Consider the following 23,732-nt stretch of genomic DNA (forward strand, 5'->3'; position numbering starts at 1 on the left):
TAACTAGATGTGTTTTTAAAGAAATAATAATCTCTTTTACACCAAGCTCTGGTCAGTGTTTGCTTGTTCTACTGTGTTCTATTGACCTATTGTGAATACTCTGTATACTGCCTAACTCTTCTTGAGAGAAGTCTGACTGCTCAGCCACAGCTACCAGGTAAATCTGGGTGGTACAGACTGTACAAACCAATTGGGTTTACTGCCAACCACCTGTAGTCTTAAATCTTTTGCAGTGGTCCCAGAGGGAACTGCACAGGTTTCTGCCTAACAGAAGGGGTCTCCTTCCTTTCCAAAAAGGCCTTTTTTAGCCTTGAGAAGGCGTCTGAAATGGCAGTATTGGCAGACTCTGGCTGGCTCGGGGGGCCGGGGGGGGGTCGTAGAGTCTTTACTCAGGTGAGCCGGAATACATCCCCCTTCTGAGAGGTGCTTTCTCTTTTGTGTTCTTTTCTTTGGCAGGGAGTTGTCATGCAGCTGCTCCTCTACATCATCAAGCCTTTGTTGTATAGGCAGGAGCATGTCTGAGATAGCTTTCTTGATGCTAGTCTCCACCGAGGAATTTAGCACCTCCTCCAAGCTGCTTGCCATCGCCACTTCATCAATCACATATGCTTCATTTTCATACTCGGGCCAATCCTGGTCCTCTTGAGTGAAGTACTGAGCTGCCATGCTGTAGGTGCACCTCTCTACTCCCTGATTCTTCCTTCTTTTTCTTTTTTTTTTTAATATTCTCTTGAATATATATATATATATATACTTTCCTCAGTATATATATAATTCCCCTTTTTTTTTTTTTGTCAGACTGCCTTCTCTCAATCCCACAGTATGGGTATTCAATATATATATGCATGTATATATATGTATGTGTATATATGTATGCATATATATATCATATATGTGTAGCCCTGTGAATGGGGCTGTATTTGCTTGAGATAACTCAAGCGTCCTCCTTTGCAATTTTTTTTTTTTTTTTTTTTTTTTTTTTTTAATGAGCTTTGGAGAAAGCTGTTCGTAATCTGTGAAATCCGGGACTAACTGCTTCTGGCACTCGCGATCGTGATTTCGTTGTGAACGTAACGAAAAACCCAATTGCGAGCGCCAGAAAACAGAGTAAGGCACCCGAGAGGGCAGGAACGCCCCCTGGTGCCTGCGGGAGCCACCACAGTCCCACGGACGCCAGATCTGCCGGCCCTCTGACTCGCAGATCTCCAGGCGAGTTGAAGACGCGGCGGAGGAAGCGCTCGAGGACTCAGACAGCCGGAGCTTCGCCTGTGCGACTATGCGGCTCGGAAAGCTGCAAGAATATGCGGAATGCCGCCGATCAGATCTCCGACGCCAGCAGGAAGTAACTGGCGTCGGATGGAATATCCTGAGGCGACAACACGCAACGCGTCGAAGGACATAAATGAACCCGTTAGGGGAGGCAGGATACGGCGCACGGTGCGCTTAATCGTAGTGACACCAATTAACCCTCAAGTCTTCATGAAAAAACATTTTAGACAAAATGTATAAGTAATCAAGCAACAGGTTGAATATGATGTACTTATCTCATGCTGAGCAGCAAATAAAGAGGAAGTGCATCATATTCAAGACTGTTTGAGAGGACCTGTTACCTCATTGGCGGATGTTAGTCACATGTTACTGACATTGGACTGGATTTTCCCTCAGGCATCTGGGAAATGTAGTTTGTTTACAGTTATAAGCTTTTTTCCTATCATTTTACTGTTAAACTTATATGCATATTTTCTGTTATGTGAAAATATCTTGCTGCTGAGCTTTAAATATATAAATAAAGAAAGAGAAGCATAATAGGAGCCTCTGGTCTTGACATAGAATCTCACTTTCAGGGTACCTGGTAAAATAGGGTGATAATATAGAATGTCAAGGAGTAGGGTTTGGTCATTAGTTGAGCACCAATTTCAGGATTTATGCAACATGCAGGTTACAGAACTAGGTTTGCCATCAAAGCATTTGATCATGTACATTCTCAAAAGTTCACTAGTCAACATGATACATCTTACCAACCAAAATGAAATATAGTTGACCATATGAAATTCAGATACACTTAGCTTTGCTGTAAATCATGAAGATGATGTAGTGTTTCAATACTGTAACTATGCATTATGTAACAACTTACATTTTAGGAATGGAATTGCATGACCGTCATTTTAAAAGATATAATATTGACACATACTGGTCTTTGCCAGGCAGGATATAAAAAGTTTAATAAAAGGATCAACCCAATTTGCTTCTGGTTTGCAATTACTTGAAAAAGAAATTCTTGTCTATCACTCCTACACATGCCTTTGGCACTTAAGAGTGATGAGATTATTACTGCTGCACTTTCCCTCCAATAGCACTTGAAGTGAACAGAGAAAAGAGGGCAAACCTGTTCTGTTTGTCAGGTCTTTCTTGGGTTTTACTCTGTGCGTTGAGCCAGGTTTGAGCCCTTTGTTTGTCTTGCCTTTGGCTGGCTTCATCACTGAATCCCGCCTCTAGCTCCAGTGTGTCTGGAAGGGCAGGATGTGAGGGAGGTTCCCAACTGTCCTTTGTCTCTAGGAATGCCTGAATGCATCTAGTCCTAATTGGCTGACTGGTTGTCCTTTCAGGACAGGACACCATGCTGTGTGATTGACAGCCTAGGCTGTGCGTAAATGGGAGAAACCTGCGTAAAAGGTGAGGGTTTTGGGACATCATGCAGAGTCGACCACTGGGAGAAACATCTGTCGAAGAAACAGTGAACAAAGCTTGCTGCAACTGTTAGGCAAGAATTGATGTAGTAACACTGTGTTGGACTACACAACACTTGTCTGCTTGGTATTAGGTAAACCACCTTTTGGTATAGGTCTATACTACACAAGTTGGTAGTGTGACTGAGCAGCCAGGCCTATCTCAAGAGGGGTAAATGTAAGCTGTAGCAATGAAATACAAGTAACACTTACACTCAAGGTTTCAGTTATAGTTATTTATTTTAATATCAATTTTTCAATAAGAGTTCTTTACAAAGGGCAAGATATGTAACACTGTAAATATACTTTAAAATACTTTTCAGAATCCACCAAGTTAGTGGATACTCTTTGGATATGCTGCTTACACACTTCCTACACCTGGAGGTGACTTCAATCACAAGGATAGTAATGTCATTTATATATCACTAGTTCTACTTTGCCAATTCTGAAGTTGCAGAAAGGAGAGGTTTAAGGTAGGAAAAGGTTAAACGCGTTCTCAGTATTTGTGAAGACAACTAAATCTTCCAATGAAATCTAGACAAGCCTTTCCCAGCAATAACAGTCTAAAACAAGTTACCACCTCTGAGGGACAAACAATATCTAAGTCAATGGGCTGGTAGAGTCTGCAGGAAGCCAGGACAGCCAGAGTCAACTGGAACGCAGTCTATGGATCTGAGGCACTTCTTAGATAAAAATGCTTGCACAAAGTTAGAGAGTTTGTAGAGAAATCACTTGTAGGGTCACAAGCTGTTAAGCCTGTGAAAAGCAGTGTTGGAATCCACTCTCAGGTAAGCACTGCAAGTCTCAACTGAGAAAAGAACAGCTCAAAGAGGAAGAGGTAAGTACCCCCAAGTCTAAACAGTACCTCTATTTTGAGGAAGAGTGGTCCAGCTGGATTCTGTCCTATTGCAGTGATGCAGACCCTGGATTCCTGAGCCTCAGTCGTGGGGACAAGAGGAAGGACATCTGGAGGGCTCCTGCAGCGGCACTTTGGAGGTCGTCGGCAGGTACAGGCTCTTTTCGGTTCAGCAGCACTTTGGGATTTCTGCGCTTGGTAAACAACACGGTCTCGGATACCTGTTGGGCGTCCTTCACTTCGTGGGTCCTGTACTCTGGTGACGGGACACGAGCTCGGTCGTCCTGCTTCTGGCTGGATTTCAAACGTTGCATTCGACTACGGATTTCTCGAACCCTGGTATTCGATTCTTGCAGCAGCGAAGAAGTACAGCCAGTCGGGGAAGATGGTCCAGTGGAGTTCGTCTCAGGGTTAGTTGGTCCCACTAACGCAAGGGAAGAAGTCGTCCCTTCCAGAGCTTCTCTTTCGAATTGCAAAACTGTTTCAGCACAGCAGCAGGGCAATTCAAAGGTCCAGGAGGATGCAGCAAGCTTTGTTCACGGTTTCTTTGTCGGATCTTTCTCTCAGTGGTCGACTCTGACTCTAGTCCCAAACCCTCGCCTTTTAAGCGGGTTTCTCCCATTCATGCACAACCTAGGCTGTCAATCACACAGCAGGGTGGCTATCTTGAAAGGACACCCAGGCCGCCAATAAGGACTGGTTGCATTCAGTCATTCCTATAGACAAAGGACAGGGGAGTTTCGGGAACCTCCCTCGCATCCTTCCTTTCCAGACACACTGGAGCAAGAGGCAGGCTTCAGAACTGAAGCCCGCCAAAGGCAAAACGAACAAAGGGCTCAAATCTGCCACGACACAGAGTAAAACCCAAGAAAGACCTTGCACGCAGAAAATGGTGAAAAAAGAAGACCGGGCAATTTTGACAAAATGGCCACCCATGGGTGCTATGCTGCAGCTGAGGATTCAGTCTGCGGTAGAAAATCACAATGGTAGGAACATTTAAACCACTGCCAAAAGCCATGCACTCCACGTGAGACGGTGTGTGTTGGAACTACAAAGAGAAAAGATAAGTAAAGTCAATTTCACTTCAATATTTTGGGAACGGTAGTTCACACAAGAAAAGATATTTAAAATCTATGAGAAATTTAGAGGATTTCTCTGTGACACTGCACTGAAGGTGCTGTCACCATACAAAAAGTAGATGCCTAAGTAGTTTGTCAAACTCCAAAAAAGGGGTGAGAGTACATGAGTGAGAAAAAGGTCTCACTCTCTCCAGGGTTAAAATTAAAAAGTCCAGCAAAAGAGCTGGGGTTCTCCAAGGTTGAAGGGAATTAGCACAGAAATGAGAATTCTCCCTAACGGCAACCTCTTGAATTGCTGTTGAAACCCTGCTGTTGTGCTGAACTCCTTTTTCACTTCAATAGAGGAGCCCCGGACGGAACGACTTCTCTCCCCTTGGGTTAGTGGGGCCAACTAACCCTGAGACTAACTCCACTGGACCACCACCCCTGACTTGTTGTGCCTATCTGTTGCTGCGATAGCCCAATGCCTGGGGTCGAGTGTCCGTAGTAGAGTGCAACATCTGCCGCAGAACAAATCCGGCTAGAAGCTCCAGGAGACTCCTGCAGACCCTGCAGAAGCAGGACCTCCAGATCCAGAGTCCCCTCACCAGACGGCAGGACCAAGAGCGCAAAGAGGGTCCATCCGATGTCAGAGATCCGCATCAGTGCTGTTTGCTAAGCGCTGAAACCGCGAAGTGCCGCTGAACCGAGAAGAGCCCGTAGCTCCCTACGACCTCCCAAGTACTGCTGCAGGAATCCTCCAGATGTCCTCCCTCTTATCCACACGAGTGAGGTTCAGAAATCAGGGTCTGCACCGCTGTAGCAAGACGGAATCCAGCTGGACCACTCTTCTAACCAGAGGTACTGGGCTACTTACCTTATTGCCTTTAGCCGCGCTCCTCTCACTTGGGAATTGCATTGGCTACCTTTTTTGAATTGACTTCAACTCCCTTCTCAAAGGTTTAACGGCTTGAGGCCCTACACGTGATTTTTCTGAACTCTCTAACTTTGTGTAAGACTTTGATCCAAGAAGTACATTATATCCATAGACTTGTGTCCCAAATGACTTTGGCTGTCCTAGCTCCCTAAAGGCACTCTTCTAAATCCATTGACTTTGATATTGCTTGTCCCTCATAGGTAGTAGCTTGTTGTGTACTGGTACTGCTGGGAAAGGTTTATCTATACTTCATTGAAGGGTTTAGTTGTCCTCACATTTACTGAGAAACTGTTCTAACCTTTTTACTTCCCTTAACCTTTGCTTTCTTCAACTGTGAATCTGCAAAGTATAACAGTGTGATATATACATGCAAATACTATCCTTGTGATTGAAGTCCCCTCCGGGTGTAGAAGTGTATGAAGCATATCCAAAGATTATTCACTGGCTTGTTTGATTCTGAAAAGTAATTTCCAATGTTGATTCGTATTGTTGCAATATTTTACCTTTTTAATGAATAACTATTTAAAACGGGCACAAAATAACTATAACTGAAACCTTGAGTTTAAGTGTGACTTGGTTACTTGTATTTAGTGATTTCAATTATACAGCTCTACAGCTCACATTTACCCCACTTGAGGCCTGGTTGCTCAGTCACACTACCAACTTGTGTATTACAGACCTATACCAAACGGTGGGTTACCTAATACCAAGCAGATATGTTTAGTGTGGTCTCACACACTGTGACTACACCAATTCTTACCGATCATGCTCCAGGTTCGGTAATCCTAGACCCCCCCAATTCTTAGCTAACGACGGGTTATAGCCAGCACATGCCTTTTTTAAAGGCAGACTCCAAGATGGCGGATATTGTAGGGAACATTTGCGCAGCCAGAAGTGCCCAGGTATGGTTCCAGATGGTAGGAGACTGATTTGAGGGGGAACAGTTGCTATCCTTTTCAGAATCGGTACATAAGTTCCAGATACCGTGGCTGGGGGGCAGTTCCTCCATTTTGCATGTTTAGTCAAGACTTTTGCGAATAAATGTAGCTCTATACCCGAGGAACCCTAGATCACTCCAGTTTTTCAATCTATATTGATCTTAGGGACTGAACGACTGCATTATCACAACTATATGAAGCATTACAGGACAGTGACCCCAGCTGAAGGTGAGGGGAAAAGGATATGGGGGAGCAATCGAGGAGAAGTTGTAGAATAAAATCTGCGCGCGAGTCAGCAAGGTATCAAATACCTGTTTTTTAAGTAATCAATATCCTGCACCATGTTTACATAACCCCTCAGAAGCTACACCATAATTAAGGATAACACAGACCCATGTCTGAGATGTAAGAGGGAATCTGCCAGGTTCTGGTACATGGTTTGGGTGTGCACAATAAAAGATTGTTTTTGGCATGCAGTAATTTGCAGCGTGAACAATTTATTGGGCAGACATTTGCAATGCATCCGCAAGATTTGTTTATTAGAGGAAGTCCCAGGGGGTAAAAGGAGGTAACATACGAATAAGATAGCCTACTTTCTTCTCATACTAGCGAGACGTGTGCACCCTAGTTTTGATGGAGCATTCCCAGGTGTTTAGTACTTTATCTACAAATTTAGCAGTATACAACTGTGCATTATCACAATTAAAAAAACTACATTGAACCACTGATATGGGAACAGCGATATGACGTTTCAGTCAATTTCTTCAGCTGATTCTTGCCATTACTGAAGGCTTGTATGTTCTACCTGTTGAATTGAGAATGCCCTTCCATTCTTGGCATCTACATCTCAATCTGAGGCTATAGCTTTGACTATTTTGAATTTCATCAATCAATCTTTATTTTTGAAGCATTCAATAGTCTCACCACTCCTGAAAAAGCCGTTGCTTGATCCCACCGTACTTTACAATTATTGCTGAATAGCCGGTCTTTCTCAAAACGAGTTATCACTCGACGTGCTGTGACCTTGCTTTGCTGGGCTGCAAACCGCCAATACCAACAGACCTTGAGCCTGAGTGCAGTGAAACGTCTTCTGAAGTTCTGATTCTCGCTGAAACTTCGCTCCCCCCCCCTTGTGCTCTTCCTGAAGCAAGATTCAAGACCTTGAAGTCCCCTCACCAGAGTGCTGGACCAGATGAGCGAGGAGAATCTGATTGGCGGTGAACGTTCGTCATCAGGCACCTGTAAAAGGGTGCCAAAACTACAGAGCCGTTAAAAGCCTTGAAGAATCCTTTATTGTGAGGCTCTTCTGTTCACTGCTGCAGCAAGTTGCCTTTGCGTCCATTTTTCAGTCGCATCGACCAAGAATCTAGAGACTGGTTCCTTTGCTGCTGCATCCTGAAGTCGTGCGGCTCCAAGCTCTTCTTCTCTCCTAAGGTACTGTGTTGGTTTGGGTAATACTTACCTAAAGTCTTGTGTGAATCCTGTGTAGCTTTGGGGGTGATTTGGGTGTTTGGCAGTTCGCCCATACCATTCGACCCGGCCTAATGCTGGAACGCATCTAGGGAGTCTTCTATGAATTCCCTGGACCCTTTCTGCTAACTCTGAAGTCTTGGTTTACAGCCGACGGGCGGGGACCGAAGAGGAACATCTGCAGGAGGGATTTAACCTGTGAACTAATGAAGGAAACAACCTAAGAATTGAAAATACGCAAGGATGTAATGAATGAATGAGTGTAATTCAACAATTGCCCAGATTTGAAAAAGGCACATGGTGTGATGAAACCAGTGTCATCAGAAGGGCACTCCCACGGGAGAACAATATAAGAATAAAATATCAATGAATTCTGTGATGCTGGTATTTTTTGTGAGAGTCTGTGTTCACTAACTCTGAAGTCTGTACTTTCCAGCATCTGTGCCAATCTGGACCCTGCCTAAAAATAGCCACTGGACCACTAACGTCCCCCCTTCTGCCACTGAGCACACTCATGCTCCGAGAATAGGGAAGTACTTGAGGTTTGGGCCTTTGCCAAATTAGTTGGTTTGGTAACTATATCTGAAACAGGATACGTTACAAAAGTTCTTACTTACCTGTGAATGTGTTTTGCCATCCTAAAAAGTAAATGAGGTTACTTCGCTTGCCTGTAAATTGTGTTGCACTCTTCTAAAAAGTGACATAGTTGGGTTCACTTTTTTATTATGTAATCAAATAAGTGTTTACGTTCACCAACTGGGTCTTACCCACCTTGAATAGCTGTGTGCCATTCTAAATAGTGTAATTTGAGGTTTTGCTTTCCTTGAACTGCTTTAGTGCACTTCTAAAATAGTCTTACATTGGGTTTTGCTTACCTTGAACTGCTGACTGCATTTCTAAAAGAGTTTACGGAGTTATTGCTTACCTTAGCTGTGTGTTTTAATAATCTGAAAATCTAATTGTAACTGTATCAATTCTGAAAGTAGAATAAGTTACATTTGCTGCAAGGTGCCACCTGAAACACAGTTGGTATAACTATTTAATTCTTGCTACTGAATAACACTGAATGTTATGTCCATTAGGGTCTACTGCCCTTGAATTACTTATAGTAATATAAAAATAACTAATATGGGTTTTCTCCCCATTAATTAATAGCTGTTGGCCATTCTAAATGAGTTGCATTAGGGTTGACTCACCCTGAATTACTAATGTTCTTCTGAATAATGTTTATGCTTTGGTTTGCATACCATAAGCATTGTGTTGGGTTTTTCTATTGTGTTAATGATTTATGCCATAGTACCTACTTTCCCTAAGCATTCTCTTGGCCTACTTGGATTTAAAATAAACCTTTGTTTTTACAATACTTCTGGGTTTAAGTGTTTCTTTTCAACCTTATGCATGCAATAAGTTAGTCGTACTTCACTGCAGCCCTCTCTTCCTCCTATGATATGCTGGACTGCTATGTCCACGCTACCAAATTATTTTTCTGAATTGCCTAATAAGATGTTTTTATAAAACCCTTGGGTGGACTTGAAAAACTGTCCAAACACAGTCCAAAGTCTAAGGTTTAAAAAAAAAGGATGGAGTACGGTTCTGAAAATGTCAGCAGTTCACATGTTCTGCGGAGCGGTTGCAAGAGGAAGGCAAACACTGAGGAGAAAAGGCTGGAGCGGGTGTAGGTGGTGGGTGAAATCCAGGGCTGCTGGTCTAGTAGGAGGCCAACGCAGGAGGAGCTGCAGAAGGAGAACTGCAGCAGAACAGGGAAGGCAACAGAGCCACATCAATACTAAACACAAGTTGAGAAGTGATGTTCAGCATTTTGCTTCAGCGCAGTTCGTGGGGGGCATGCCATTGGTTGCATGCAACTAACACAATGGTGTTATCTGTAGCTTGGCCTGCTGGTAAATGTAGTTCCTGTGGCAACCAGCGTCCCATCATCGCCAGGGAAGCCTCTGTTCTCCCGCAGGATGTTGGGCTCTGGCATTTCGATACACGTAGGACCTTGTAGGCATGACACTGACAGCATTGTCATTTTAGCTCGAGCCCAGCATCAATTATAAATGCATGCCAGTGTCTCCTGCCACCAACGGAACCTTCAGTCCGTGCCATACCATAGACACTGCCACTGGAGGACTTTGACTTTTGAAACTATTGACAAAGTTTTCGCCACTCAGTTGATCAGCAGTGGCTCCTCGGCTGCCCTCTTTGCTTTATCTTGAAGGTCATACACCAGAACCACAACAAGACCAGCATGATAGGGGAACCATTACAGTTGACTATTCGAAGACCTTTCGACAGCCATCAGTCCCGTTTCCCAAGATACCAAACCATTGACGTGGATTGCCTTTAGCAGGGTGCACTAGTGATCATGAAGTAAAGTGCGCTCTCTACCATTTGCAATATCTTTAACATTTGGCCCAGTACTTGCATTGGAGACCAAACATCCAATCAGAAGCCTCCATTTGTTCCACTATTTTCAACGAGCGACTGAATTCCAACGGTCCAGTCCAACGGTATTACTGCAGTACAAAATGTCAAGCTTGGGACTACTGGATCCCAGTAGACCTTTTGATTCTGCAGTTGGCCATAGGAAGTAAGGCCAATATGTAAGTATTGTGAGTTGTCGGAAATTCTTGACGGACACAAAGGTAGAGTTTTCTCACAAGATGCCATTTTGTTAAATAACGAAGGTGTGACACACACTCCTCATCTTTCCCTAACCTAACAAGGAGGTCCCTACCTAACAAAATAAGACTAAAGAAAAATTACCTAGTGTATCTGACCCTCGCATTAATGTACACAACAACGTTATGCAAGGTTTGTTTGGCTGTTTTAAGTGCCACAAAATAACATATCAATTTAAACTCAAAAACTTAAGAAAGTGCTCCTTGTGACCAGGATTCGACTCCCTTCCCCTAGATCAAGTCCGGAATACCTCGATCAAAGTTCAAATTCAAGAAAGTTCTGTGCAATAACAGAGTTCCATTCAACGTATCACAAAAGGTTTTTTCCATACAATACATCCTTCCTCTTAGCAAAGTGAATATCTCTTCCAAAAGCTTGTTCATAAATCAAAACTACTATTAATTTGCCTTGCTTGTCAAACAAGTCTTTTTCCTCAAAACACAAGTTCATTTCTCGAAGGTCAAATTATTGTTAACACATCCTTCTTCTTAAAAAGAAAACACCTTAGGAGAGCTTAATAATCCTACTTCTAAAAAAAAAAAAAACTTTCTGCAAGGCGCGATTTCATCAGGACAAGATGACCTCTTTACCACAACCACAGTACTTTAAATCATCTTCCTCTCTCCTGGTATACTCGCCTGCCAGGACTAACTACTATTGGTCCCTTTTCTGGTTCCTTTGCCTGCCAGGATAAAGCTCATGCTACTAAGATTATACTCTGTGGTAATGCTTGTTCCAAAACTCTCCACACCAGGGTTCTAAGTGAGGTGTGAGAAACAACTGCTTCTCTTTATAGTCTCTTGACAAAGGAGGTTATGGCTCTTCCCAAATTGATATTCCATGAAAGGGCAGTTGCTCTCCTACTTTCCCTGTATTATTCTTTTACTCTCTTCTTGCTGTAGACAATACAGTTTATAGTTCTCTCCCCGTTGATCCCTCCATAGGAGGATTTTGCTCCTGCAGCCTTGGGTTTAGGCCTGGGCACCTCTTGGATGCTCCCAATGCTGGTTAGGATGGTCTCCCAACTGGTATCCCTTGTTAGGAGAGTTGCGCTCAGTCTGCCTTGATATCACTCCTCTGCTGCTTTGGCAATATGGGTTAAAATTGTCCCTTAATTGGTATCCCTTGTTAGGAAAGTTGCGCCCAGGCTGTCTTATTTAATCTGCTCGATATTCAAAATCAAGTTTACCTAGCGTTCTTTTTCGGGGCGCCGCGGGGTCGCCTGCTGCAGGCTAACTCACTTGGCGTCTTCGTCTGACTCGCAGGTGCTGTTGCAGAGCTCATCAGGTCCATCTACGCTTCTGCCAGCTCCGGTCGTACTGCCACGGTACACATAGTCCTTCAGGGTAGCTCTGACAGCTCCTTGTGCTCTCCCGTTCACTTTTTGAACCGGATCGGTGCATGGGGTGTCGGGTGCTCATCTCCCACGCGGCATAGCTTCCCACAGAACCGCTTCCAGCTGTGCATTCTCTGCACATCCACGCTTCCTCTGCTTCCCCAGCGTCTCCAGCACATACTACTACTACTGCTGCTGCCACTACTGCCTCGTCCGCTTCCCCTTCTTCCTGCACCTGAAACTCATTTATACATTTTTAAAGGTCCCGCTTTCTGTCACAACAACTAGACTATTCAGTCCCGCTTCCTCGTCACAGTACCACAACCATTATGAGACTAAGTCCATAACGTTTTTGTTCTTTTTATCATTAATTAATTTAAACTGATTGGTTAACTGGGAGTTGTCCAGTTTAGTGGAGGTTATTAAAACACTTGGTGGGGTTACCCTTGGATTTTATACCTCTATATAATCATAACACTTAGAGGTTGTGATATTAACTTCCTGAACTCCCAATGTACCATGTTTATGCTGGTTAACAGAGTTCATGTTCTGTACTTTAGGTATTTCGAGGAGAGGGAACCGTACATTTACGGTATGCCATCAGATATTTAGGTATTAGGGAAATCTCATCCTTCAAAGAGGATGAATACTGCATCTCTCCTAGCGGAGTCACCACTTCCCCCTGACAGCCGTCTCCTCCCATGTGATCCCCCTCATGTTACCACACTCAGGGGTAGAATGAGGTAGCGGATAGCTTCCCCTGGCCACATGGGATGAGATGCTAGGCTGGGGTTAAGTGATGACTCTGCAGGATTCATCACAGTATTTTCTTCAAGACTTTGTGAATCCGAAATGCGTACCTGAACCCTCCAGGAACACCCTTACTATGTCTTGTAAATGGTTAAGTGTGCATTGACTTTTCAAAGTAATACTGTAATTACCCTGTGTTCCTGACTACCTGGATGTCCATGAAATAATCGAATGAGAAATGTCAGAGGGATAAATAAATCAAAGTTATTTGAATGAAAATGACATTCGTTTTTTTCTCCCTCCGACATTTCTGCCAACCCACTCTCCCCCAGCCCCTAACTTTCCTTTTGGCTGCACTCTTCATTGTGTGCTGCACAGTCCTCCATCCCTCTGCGACCCTGGTTCCCTTCACTTAGGTGCATAGGACCCGGCACCACATGGTCTTTTTAAAAAGAAATGTTTAAACTTTATTGTTTAGGGAGCAGGGGACACCCCTAATACCATTGTAGTGAACAAGGGTGCGTGGAACACCCTTGCTCCCCTTGTTCACTACAATGGCACCAAATGGGATATTTGTTTGAAATTGTCTTTCAGCTGAAATTCAAACAAATCCCATTGTTTTTTTGTGTTCGTTTTTTTCTATGGAAACCTTACGACCCAACTCCCCACCTAAAAGTAGACCTTAGTAGTTCAATCTCAGCTATAACTTGATGAGCCAAGGAATGCTTAAGGATTTCCTGTTTGAGCATCTAGCTCTACCCCCTAAACATAGCGCTGGGATACTCCTAACAAGAGCGAGCACAATTGTTGACTATTTTAATGTACTGTGTTACAGGTAAAGGGTACAGACAAGATTATAAAACTGTAATAACATTAAATGGGGGAAATGGCAGATATTTGAAAATGTGATTTTAAAACTAGCTCCAATTTTTGGGTTTTTTCTCTTATGCATTGTTAAATATTGACCATTTCAACACAATCCAATATTATTTTTGTTCCTTATCTATTAGATTAGATCCTGTGCTGAGAGAGAACTGAAATCCAAAGATGATCTTCCTGAAGAAGACAAAGGAAATGTTAAGCAGTGTGAAATAAACTATGTGTAGGTATTGCTAATATATTGAAGAGCAAATTGCAAAAGTGACGTTATTATGGAGAATCTGTCTTCATTGCTATTTGAAGTCTTTATAGTGAGTTTTGGGTAAATGTTGGTATGGGTCATGCCAGGTTCAAGAACATGTTTCTGGTTTTTAGCCTCACTGATTCCTTGGATTGTAGGCACTTCAGAGCTATTTTAATTCCAGGTTTAACCACAGTTTCAGGATTGTTTTATGGTGAAAAAACCAAAATTGAGGTTTTCAGTGTCTGTCTAACTCTACTCATGCACTCCTTGAGCCGGCGAGTTTGTTGATTCTGCAGCTGGCAAAGTTTTTGTTGGTTCAGAAGGCTACCCCAAGATTTTCCACTGTCCCAACACTTACTGTGACAAAGTGGCATCTGTACAGGTGTGCAATTCTGATTTGATCTTTGCTATGCAAAATGATCGTAGTGTTCTTTTCAAGAAATGTAGCCCAGCTATCCAAGCCTCACTTTCCAGTGTGCTAGGCTAATAAAACAACATATTATAGATATATGCTCTTACTTGGCCCTTTCTACTGACATAGCAGCACCTGCAATGCGCTTTGGCAAGCTTGCAGACACGAAGGACATGTATTACAATTCTTATAATTTTTTTTTTTTTTTTATAATGCGCTTAATACCTTGGAAGTTTCTAAGTGCAGACCTTGGACTCGAGCCTGTGTTGCTCTGCGTCGTCTTGCTTCCAAGACCAGCACATTGCCACTGAGCTATACTACCCGTGTCACTGTACATTGCTTAAACAGTCTGCTAAAATCCAAAGTATTCCAACAATCCTAGGCTGCCTTTATCAGTGGAAACCCATGATTCAAAATACTTGTCTCAGAGACCTATTGCTTGTACCTTGGTTAAAAGAAAATGGAAAACCATATCTAGTTTGAGTTCATGGCCTATGAAGAAAAACATTTGTCAATGTCAAAACCACTCTACCATTTTATTAACTGGTTTCCTGTGACTCTTGCACCTGTTCTGTAAATTCACCCATGTTGGAGAATTCCTATTTTTTGAGGATTCTAGGGTCACTTTTACAGCCCTCGACTTTTTGCTTTTTTACCCTTATATTTTCTGGATCTCTGGCTTTTTTAGGGTGGCCTCTACCATTACCACCCTTTTTGCTGTGCTTAAGGTATTTGATATTGGATCACCCCTAATGCACCTATTCCTGTATGCCATAGGGTAATTATATCAGTTTACAAAGGTTTTTAGGAGTAGGTTGGTGGCAGCTGTACTTTAGTTTCAGCTTCACCAATGGTGCAATCCGTTTTACCACATTGGTAGCACAATGTGCCATTTTAGTAGGCATTTGAAGGGAGGTGTGGGGTGTGTACCCCGGCAGTTTGACAAAATCCTCATCTCTGCCATTTTTTAGTTTGTTGACTGCGGTTAGGGAGACTTTTCGTTTCTCTGCCAATTCCCTTTACCCTAGAGACCCCCAGCTCTTTTTCTGAACTCTGGACTTTTTACATTTTACCCCTGAGTGAGTGGGACCTTTTTCTCACTCATGCATGTGTTTTTCTGACTGATTGTCAGTGCTGCTTACTGTTTTGTGCAGTTTGGTAAACTCCATAGGCATCTGCTTTTGTATTGTGACACACAACACCTTTTTTGAAGTCCCTTGGACTTCTCTTAATGTTTAACTGCATTTTCTTGGGTGAACTACTGTTCCCTAGAATAGTAAGATGTCATCTTTCTTACTTAACTTTACTTTATGGGTCCAGCACACACCAACCTATGTGGAGTGCTGGGGGGTTACCTAGTAACTCCTTTAACCCATTCCTCATGTAACATTTTGTTACACTAACTCACTTGAATGGCAATGGTTTCTTTTTTAATACCTGGTGACATGTATCTGCAGGGTGATAGCTCCGCTGCAGTACTGCACACAAAGGTGACCTTTTTTCAACCATTTCTTGTTAGTTTCTTCTGGGCGTTTACCCTGTTAGAATCAGGTTTGAGTCCTTTGTGTTTCTTGCCTTTTGCGGGCTTCAGCCCTGAAGCCTGCTTAGGCTCCAGTGTGCCTGGAAAGGCAGGAAGTGAGGGAGGGTCCCGATACTTCCCTGTCCTTTGTCTTCGGTGTTCTTGAGTTAAACCAGTTCCAATTAGCCGGCTGGCTGTCCTGGAGGACAACCACCCTGCTGTGCGTTTGACAGCCTAGGGCTTTGAATGAATGGGAACCTGCATAAAAAGCTAGGTTTTGGGGACTAAAAGAAGAGTCGACCACTGGAGGACAACATCCGAAGCAGAAGACTGGAGTGACGCCAGCAGGACCCTCCTGGACTGCGAAGTATCCAGTGAAGCCCTGCAACTGTGCTGACCCTGTATTCGAATAGACAGTGAAGACCCATACAGGACGTCATCCTCCCATAGGCTGGTGGGACGAACTAGCCTCAAGACTGTCAGGCACGACTATGTAGTAACCCTGTGGGGGACTGCACCAGCCATGTCATCTTGGTAATACGTAACCCACCTATTGGTATAGGTCTGTACTACACAAGTTGGTAGAGTGACTCCGCAGCCAGACTTATCTCAAAAGGGGTAAATGTGAGCTGTAGAGATGTAACCCTGAGATTCACAATTACAATTATTCAAATAACACTTATACTCAAGGTTTTCTAGTAAAATAATTGTTCAACAGGTGGTTTTAAATAAGCCTTCTTTACAAAGTGCAATATGCAACAATAAAAATACACTTCATAACACTTCCTCAGATTTAAGTTAAGCAAGTTGATACCCTTTTGGGATGTCACACACACGCGCACACGCACGCTTCTAACACCCTGAGGTGACTGCAATTACTAGGACACTGGACATTTGATATGTCACTTTTTACACTTACTGCAATACTGAGGTTGCAGAACAGGAAAAAGATTAACAGGTTCTCAGGACATAGTTGGGTTAAGATTTGGGGTAGTACCCTTTGGGTGCACCACAACAACCCTAGCCTCCTGGTAATAGGAACCCAACCTTTGGTATAAGTCTGTACTACACAGGTTGGTAGTGTGGTTGAGCAGCCAGGCTCATCTCAAGAGGGGTCAATGTGAGCCGTAGGATAGTTGCAGAAAGATTCACAGTGACAAGTATCCAAATAAACACACTCAAGGTTTCTTGATTAAACATTTATTTAACAGCCAGTTTGAATAAGCCTTCTTCAGAAGGGGCAATACTAGTAACACACAAATAGACTCCAAAATACACTCTCTTAGTTTCTCTAAATCAGGAAATTCCCATTGGGGATGGCATACAGACACTTCCTACACCCTCGGGTGACTTAAATAGCTAGGACACTGTAGACATTAATATATTACTGTTGCATTTGGAGCAATACTGAAATGAGTGTCAAAGAAAAGGTTATCGGAATAAAACAAGAGATCACACAAATGCTCTGAAGCAGGTAAGTACTTTTTGAAACCCCCACTGCAATGTAAGTTAACTCCTTCCTGGAAGGAAGGCAAAACACACAATTGGACAGGAGAAGAGTCATTCAGGGAGCCAGGCAAATGTCAATTGGGCAAAGGTCTAGGTGAGCTGAAACACTTCTTGCAGGTAAGTAAAAGTCGTGCACAATGTTTTAGAACTCTTTGTAGAAAAAGAAGAATCAATGTAGGGCCACAAGCCGTTAGGCTTGTGAGTAGTAGAAGATGCAAGCAACTCTACAGAGCAACCTAGACAAGTCTCAACTGAGACAAGCAAGGCTACAAGACAAGAGGTAAGTTCTCTTAGACTGTGCAGTACCTTTGGTTAGAAGAAAAAGGTGGCAGATCACTTCTGTTACTGTGCAGCTCTGGAGATCCTGTTGTTCCTGGGCCTCAGTCGTGGGGACAAGAGGGAGGACTTCTGGGGACTTCTGCGCTGCAATGGGACTGTTGCCGACACCAACCGGCACTCTTCAAACAAGAGGCACTCAATGTTTCACTTCTGGCGTCTACCGCAAATAGCACTACCGCGGTTTCAGGCTGTCGAGATGGGCTTTTCTTGCATCTGGGGTCCAGCACTCTGTTGAAGTGGCTCAGACTCTGTCAGTCCTGCTTCCTGGGAGTCCTGAGGATCTTCCTGGAGCTCTTGGCCAGCTTAAAAGTGATGCATTCCGAATCTGGTGTTCCTCTCCCTGGCACTTTGTTTCCTGCAGCAGCAAGGAAACACAGCCAGCTCCGAGAGGATGTCCAGGCTAGTTCACTTTGGAGTTGATTGGTCCCACCAACTTAAGGGAGAAGTCGTCCTTGCAAGGCTTCTCTAGTTGAGGCGAATTCGGAGCTTCAGCACAGCAGCAGGGCTTCACCGGGCAAACCAACGGTCCAAGAGTTGCACCAGGCGTCTCTTCCAAGTTCTTCTTCGTATTTCTTCGTCCAGTGGTCGACTCTGCCTTCCAAGCCAAAAAACCTCACCTTTTAGGTTTCTCCCATTCATTCCAGCCTAGCTGTCAGTCAAACAGCAGGGTGGATGTCCTTGCTGGACAGCCAGCCAGCCAATCACCTTTTAGGTGCATTCCTGTAACCAAGGGGATTAAGCACAGGGAGTTTGGGCACCTCCCTCACTTCCTGCCCCTGCCAGACACTCTGGCGCCAGCGGTGGGCTTCACTCGTGAATCCTGCCAAAGCCAAATGAACAAAGGAACCAAACCTGGTTTGGCGCGCAGAGTAAATCTCAAGAAGGACTTTTCCACAGAGAAATGGCGAAAAATACTGCTGCCTGAAAACCTGCTTTCACTTAGCTGAAAACGAACGTTTTTCTAATCTGCATTTTGCAGAAACTGCGAGCCATCCAGGTGCTTTTGCTCGCGCGAGGTCGCTTCCTGGAGGAGGCGGGACCCGGCCAGCACACGTGACTCATCACGTGACCTTACCAGCTACAAAGCACAGAGCCAACCACCCTTGCGGCGTTAAGCCCGGCGGGGTCAAGGGCGCTGGCTGTTGTGCGAGTGCGCCACATTCTAACGTCGGAACTGAGAGGGAACCTGTTTAACCTAGCATCATATGAGGTGGTAGTGAGGTAAGGTCCCACACCATATGATCTGAATACTATAACACACCCAAGACCCTACGTGAAACTGCGGGATATTACTTCCTTTGATCACGTTAGGATCGCAAAACAGGTTTCGCAACAAAAAAACACATCTTTAATCCCCGATAAGACATACTTAAGATACTATCAAGATACACAAATCCTTAGCAGCACGCGCCTCTGTACATAGAAAGTCTCTAATCTCTTTAAGTCTTTTGAAATATTCTTTGGTATACTCTGCTTGAACTCCACTTTCACAAACAAAACACACACTACGGATTGTCTATCAACTAAACAATAAGTTGAAATGAGACTACGCAGTACAAAAGAAATGGAAATGGAAGGGGCAGGGGATGGATCTTATCTAAACCAAAACGACGTAGCAAGCACACCAACTATTCAACATGTTCAGGAGAATGTAAATGTAAACACCCCATTGCAAATCCAAGCACTGGTACATGCTGAAGGAAACCATAGCACACCAGTAAAAAGTCCAACAGAGAAGAATCTACATGTTGCTATAATGCAAAACTGGAAGCGGGGATTGGAATACACCATTACAACAAAAAGGATGCAAAGTAAAATAGATAACTTTTTTGGGAAAAAGCGACACAAAAGCCATAGTGACATTGAAGGTGAATCACTCATTCTTTGGGAAGACCCAAGGAACCCACAAACCCCCGCGGCTAGTACAGAAATACACACGATATCAACAAATCTGGAAAAAAAAGGCCCCGTATGCCAGGAGGAGGATAAAGTGCCTTCTCCAATCCCTGAAAGCTCACAGTTAACAACAAATGGCACACAACTTTTTCAGGGACAAAAGGAAACAGACACAAAAAATGAGGAGAAAGCACAAACGGATGTAAATACAGATACACTGAAAGCCCTGAACATTGTTCTCAACTCATTGGTCTCAGTCTTTGAGATGTTAAAAGGAGAGGTTCAATCGCAAAATGGGACATTGTTAGAAATAACAAAAGAAATCACACTCTGCGATTCCACTCTAGTGGGTTTGGGGAACGCTATCAATACAAAATTAAGCGCCCAAATTCAGGACCTAAACCTCGAGACTATAAAGCAAGGACTCGATATCGCATCCATCCAGCAATCAATGAAGGAAACAAATGAAACTGGAAAACAAAACAATAGACTGCTACAAGAGGTTCTACTAACTTTGAAAGGACATGCGTTCCCAACCCAAAAAGAAAAAACTCCACAAAAAACTCAGGAATACTCACTTGATGATTCACCACTTTCAGAATCCATAATGGAAGAATTTCTAAGACTTGCAACGGTACTAGAGGAAGACGTAGGCGCTGAAAAAAACCCGCAAAAAAAAAAGGTCCTGAAAATCAAAAAAGCATTCAAAAGGGACAAATGCAAGAATGGCAAGAACTAGGAGAACAAACATCAAGAGGGAGAAAAAAAAGAAGGAATTGCCTTGCAAAGAGAGAGAGATCCAAATCCACACAACCAAGAGGAAAAAGGAAACAAAATAAAGGAATAAAGCATAATAGAAACAGAAAAGAGAAAGGAAACGCACAAGAACAAATGCGATCAACTAGGTACAGTGAAGAACAAAGCATTCTAGAAGATCCTAAAGCCCGTTACAACGGCTCAAAAAAAAAAAAACAAATATGGAAAAGGGGAATCAGAAATGTAGGACTGAAGTTTCTGCAAAAACTAAAACGATCGAAGAAAAACAACTGGATGACATAGCCTTAATAACAAAAGCAAGTATTGGCTTGCAAACAGAGGAGGAAATAGGGCAAAAAGACAACCTAAAAAAGAAAATCATAGAGGAGGAAAAGGAAATGAAACAGCAACTAAACCTGGAGAAATTACCAGCAAAAAACAACTTAGATACACAGCACCAAAAAGAGACTATAACAAAAGCAGTTAAATGGGCTCCTATCTTCATTAAAAAATACCTTCAGCCTGGAAAAAATAAAGCTGTTAGCAGAAATACTGCTATAGATCAATATGACAATATAAAAATTGCCCCAATTTTTTTTATCAAAGAAGCAAGTGGCCATTACTGATCCTAGATCAAATCTTCCTAAGTCATTGGCCTCAACAAATACGATGGGAAGAAACATACCCGAAGGAAATGATATTAAAATTCAAAATGGAGAAGGAAAATTTGTTAGGCTTGACACTCTTACACATCACGAGGAAAATAAAATAGGGTCCCAATACTCCTCGGTAACATGTGGTCAACCAATCCAAAGTACAACGCTGGAAAACAAAATCAATAGGGTATGGTTGAGACTACGATCAAATCAGGGTCGCCACAAAGCTTTGAATCGGAGAGTGATCTTAGACATAATACAAAAAACTGCAAATCTTCACTCCTTCAAATCTAAAGACATCGAAAGCGTGAAATTCCCACTGTCAACTGATCCATTTTTGGTTGAACTCCTCTTGTCCTCTAAGAATGCAAAAAATGATATCCTACAAAACTCAGTTGAACTAGAATCCTACGGGCTAGAGGTCTCATGCAGTGACAGGGAAAGCAATGTCATGAGTAAACAATACAACCCAATACAATCAACCAAAGGAAAAATATCCCAAAACGAGGCAATTCCTACAAAGAAAGGAAATTCAGAAAAAGATCTCAAAGAAAAAGACAACACTCTTTTGCTCCTCCCAGAAATACTGACAGAAGTATTACAGAAACTGGGCCTAGGCACACAGCGTCTTTAGAAGGAACAATGTAAATATCTTTAGTTGGAATACAAGGGGCTCAAGTGTCATTAGAAGCAAAGAAACGCGATCATATCTATTTAGCCAGGGAGATGTAGTTCTATTGCAAGAAACCTGGCTGGTAAATCCACTAAATATTGAAGGATACACAGTCTATTGTCTATCAGCTGCGCAAAAACCACTAGGGCGTCCCTCAGGAGGACTATTGATAGCACTAAAAAATCAAATTTTTAAAAATGTCACAGAAATATGGAAAAATCCCCAGGGGATCCAAGCATGTAGAGCCGAAGTAAAATTACAAGAAACTATCACAACCTGGTTCTTTGTAAATATTTACTGGAACCCTGCCACATCGAAACTAAATTGCTTCTTAGAAAATCTAGCAGCACTATTCGAACTACTAAAAACAACCTTAGTCGCTTGTAAAATCGTGATGGCAGGAGATTTTAATGCAAACTGCCTACATCCCCAAAAAGGAGGCTTAGATCGAATGTCTCAAGGGAAAATCAGTCAGGGGAAAAAGTGGCAGGAATTTATGGAAGAATGGGATCTTCACATGGTAATGTGCACACTAGAAGGCGACCAAGAACCATATACAACCTGGAGAAGAGGGAATACATCCTCTGCCATAGACTATATTTTCGTTTCAAAAACCCTACATGCTTTGCCCTCTACTCTAAAAATAAAACAGGAGTTAGGCAGTGATCACAGTAGATTGGAGCTGTCATTTGAAAATATTATAATAACGGAGGCTGAAAGAGAACTTCAGCTGCTAGAAGGTAAAAAAGGAAAACTCAGAGTTACAAAATATAAAGATGGGGGAATCAAACTAAATGAAAAACTTAAGGGGCTCCCGGAGCATTGTTGGAAAACGCAATGTGACCTAGAAGGATTTACCAATTTTCTATGGACAACTCTTAACACCCAAATATTTAACGGGAGAAACCAAACGGAAACATCTTCATGCCTTCGATGAACTCACACAAAGAAAGAAAAGAGAGCATAGAAAAGCTCTAAGAGATATAAAAAGAGCAGGATACTCATTTGGAAAAATGAAAATGGAGATAAATCAAAAAGCAAATTATAAATCATGGTCAATTTCGCACAAAGCCCATCCGATGCAAACAGATGGCGAGCATATAATTAGCACCCTCAGAGAGAGAAACAGTAAGAACTTCTGGGAAATATTGAACAAATTCGAAGGGGACCAGACACAATCATTATGTAATCTAGTGTCAGAAGATAATTGGGTGAGATATCTGACAGAAACATTCAAGAGTAAAATCAACTGTGAATTCAAAAACAAAACAGATATCCACTGGCAACTAAACTTTAAGGAGGAGGACATACTCGAAATCATAGCCAACTCATCGACATCTAAAGCTTCGGGACTAAATGGCCTGACTTATCAGGCATTGAGAAATGAACCAGTGTTGTGGTCAAAACTATTATCCACTCTCTTCAAGGAAATACTAAAACAACGAACATTCCCAGCTTCTTGTAAAACGGCTCTCATAGTTCCCTTTTTTAAAACTGGGGATCGAAGAATAGCAAGTAACTACAGACCAATAGCATTGCTGGACATAGAAAGTAAAATCTTCATGAAACTTCTACTGAATCACATCATGAAATGGGTCGAAGAGTCCAATATTTTATCACGCTATCAAACAGGATTCCGCAAAGGCCACTCAACATCCATTAATGGCCTGATCCTAAATATCCTAAACGAACAAAAAAGAGGGGGAAAAAAACAAATAATGTGCGGAGCTTGGATAGACCTTTCCAAAGCATTTGATCAGGTAGAACGAGTACTACTTTGGGAAAAACTCCGAAAATGGGGAATGCCAGAACCACTATTATCAATTCTAGTGGAGCTATATAAAGATACCAATTTAAGAATACTGCTTGATGCAATGGGACATCTCTCAAGACTGGTTGAAGTGAATAGAGGAGTAAGACAAGGCTGCCTGGGAGCGCCCCTGTTCTTCAATCTGTTCTTGGCAGACATGGGCCTTTTTTTGGAATCATCTGCTTTGTTAAGCCCAATGTTAAATGGGAGGAAGATCTGTTGGCTTGCATATGCAGACGATATAGTTCTCCTCGACAGAACACCGGTCGGTTTACAACATCTA

The 23,732-nt window shown here is 42.8% G+C and overlaps 1 protein-coding gene across 1 annotated transcript in view; it reads left to right on the top strand.

The window, feature by feature from the left end:
- The window catches only part of FRG1 (FSHD region gene 1), a 315,590-nt gene that overhangs the window by 214,758 nt on the left and 77,100 nt on the right, over nucleotides 1-23,732 (top strand). The window contains exon 7 of the mRNA XM_069631557.1: nucleotides 13,767-13,858. Within this exon, the coding sequence (XP_069487658.1) occupies nucleotides 13,767-13,858 (92 nt within the window). The remainder of the gene's footprint in view (nucleotides 1-13,766; nucleotides 13,859-23,732) is intronic.

This window comes from Ambystoma mexicanum, chromosome 6q (assembly GCF_040938575.1).
Source record: "Ambystoma mexicanum isolate Mex_15411 chromosome 6q, UKY_AmexF1_1, whole genome shotgun sequence".
Taxonomy (NCBI): domain Eukaryota; kingdom Metazoa; phylum Chordata; class Amphibia; order Caudata; family Ambystomatidae; genus Ambystoma; species Ambystoma mexicanum.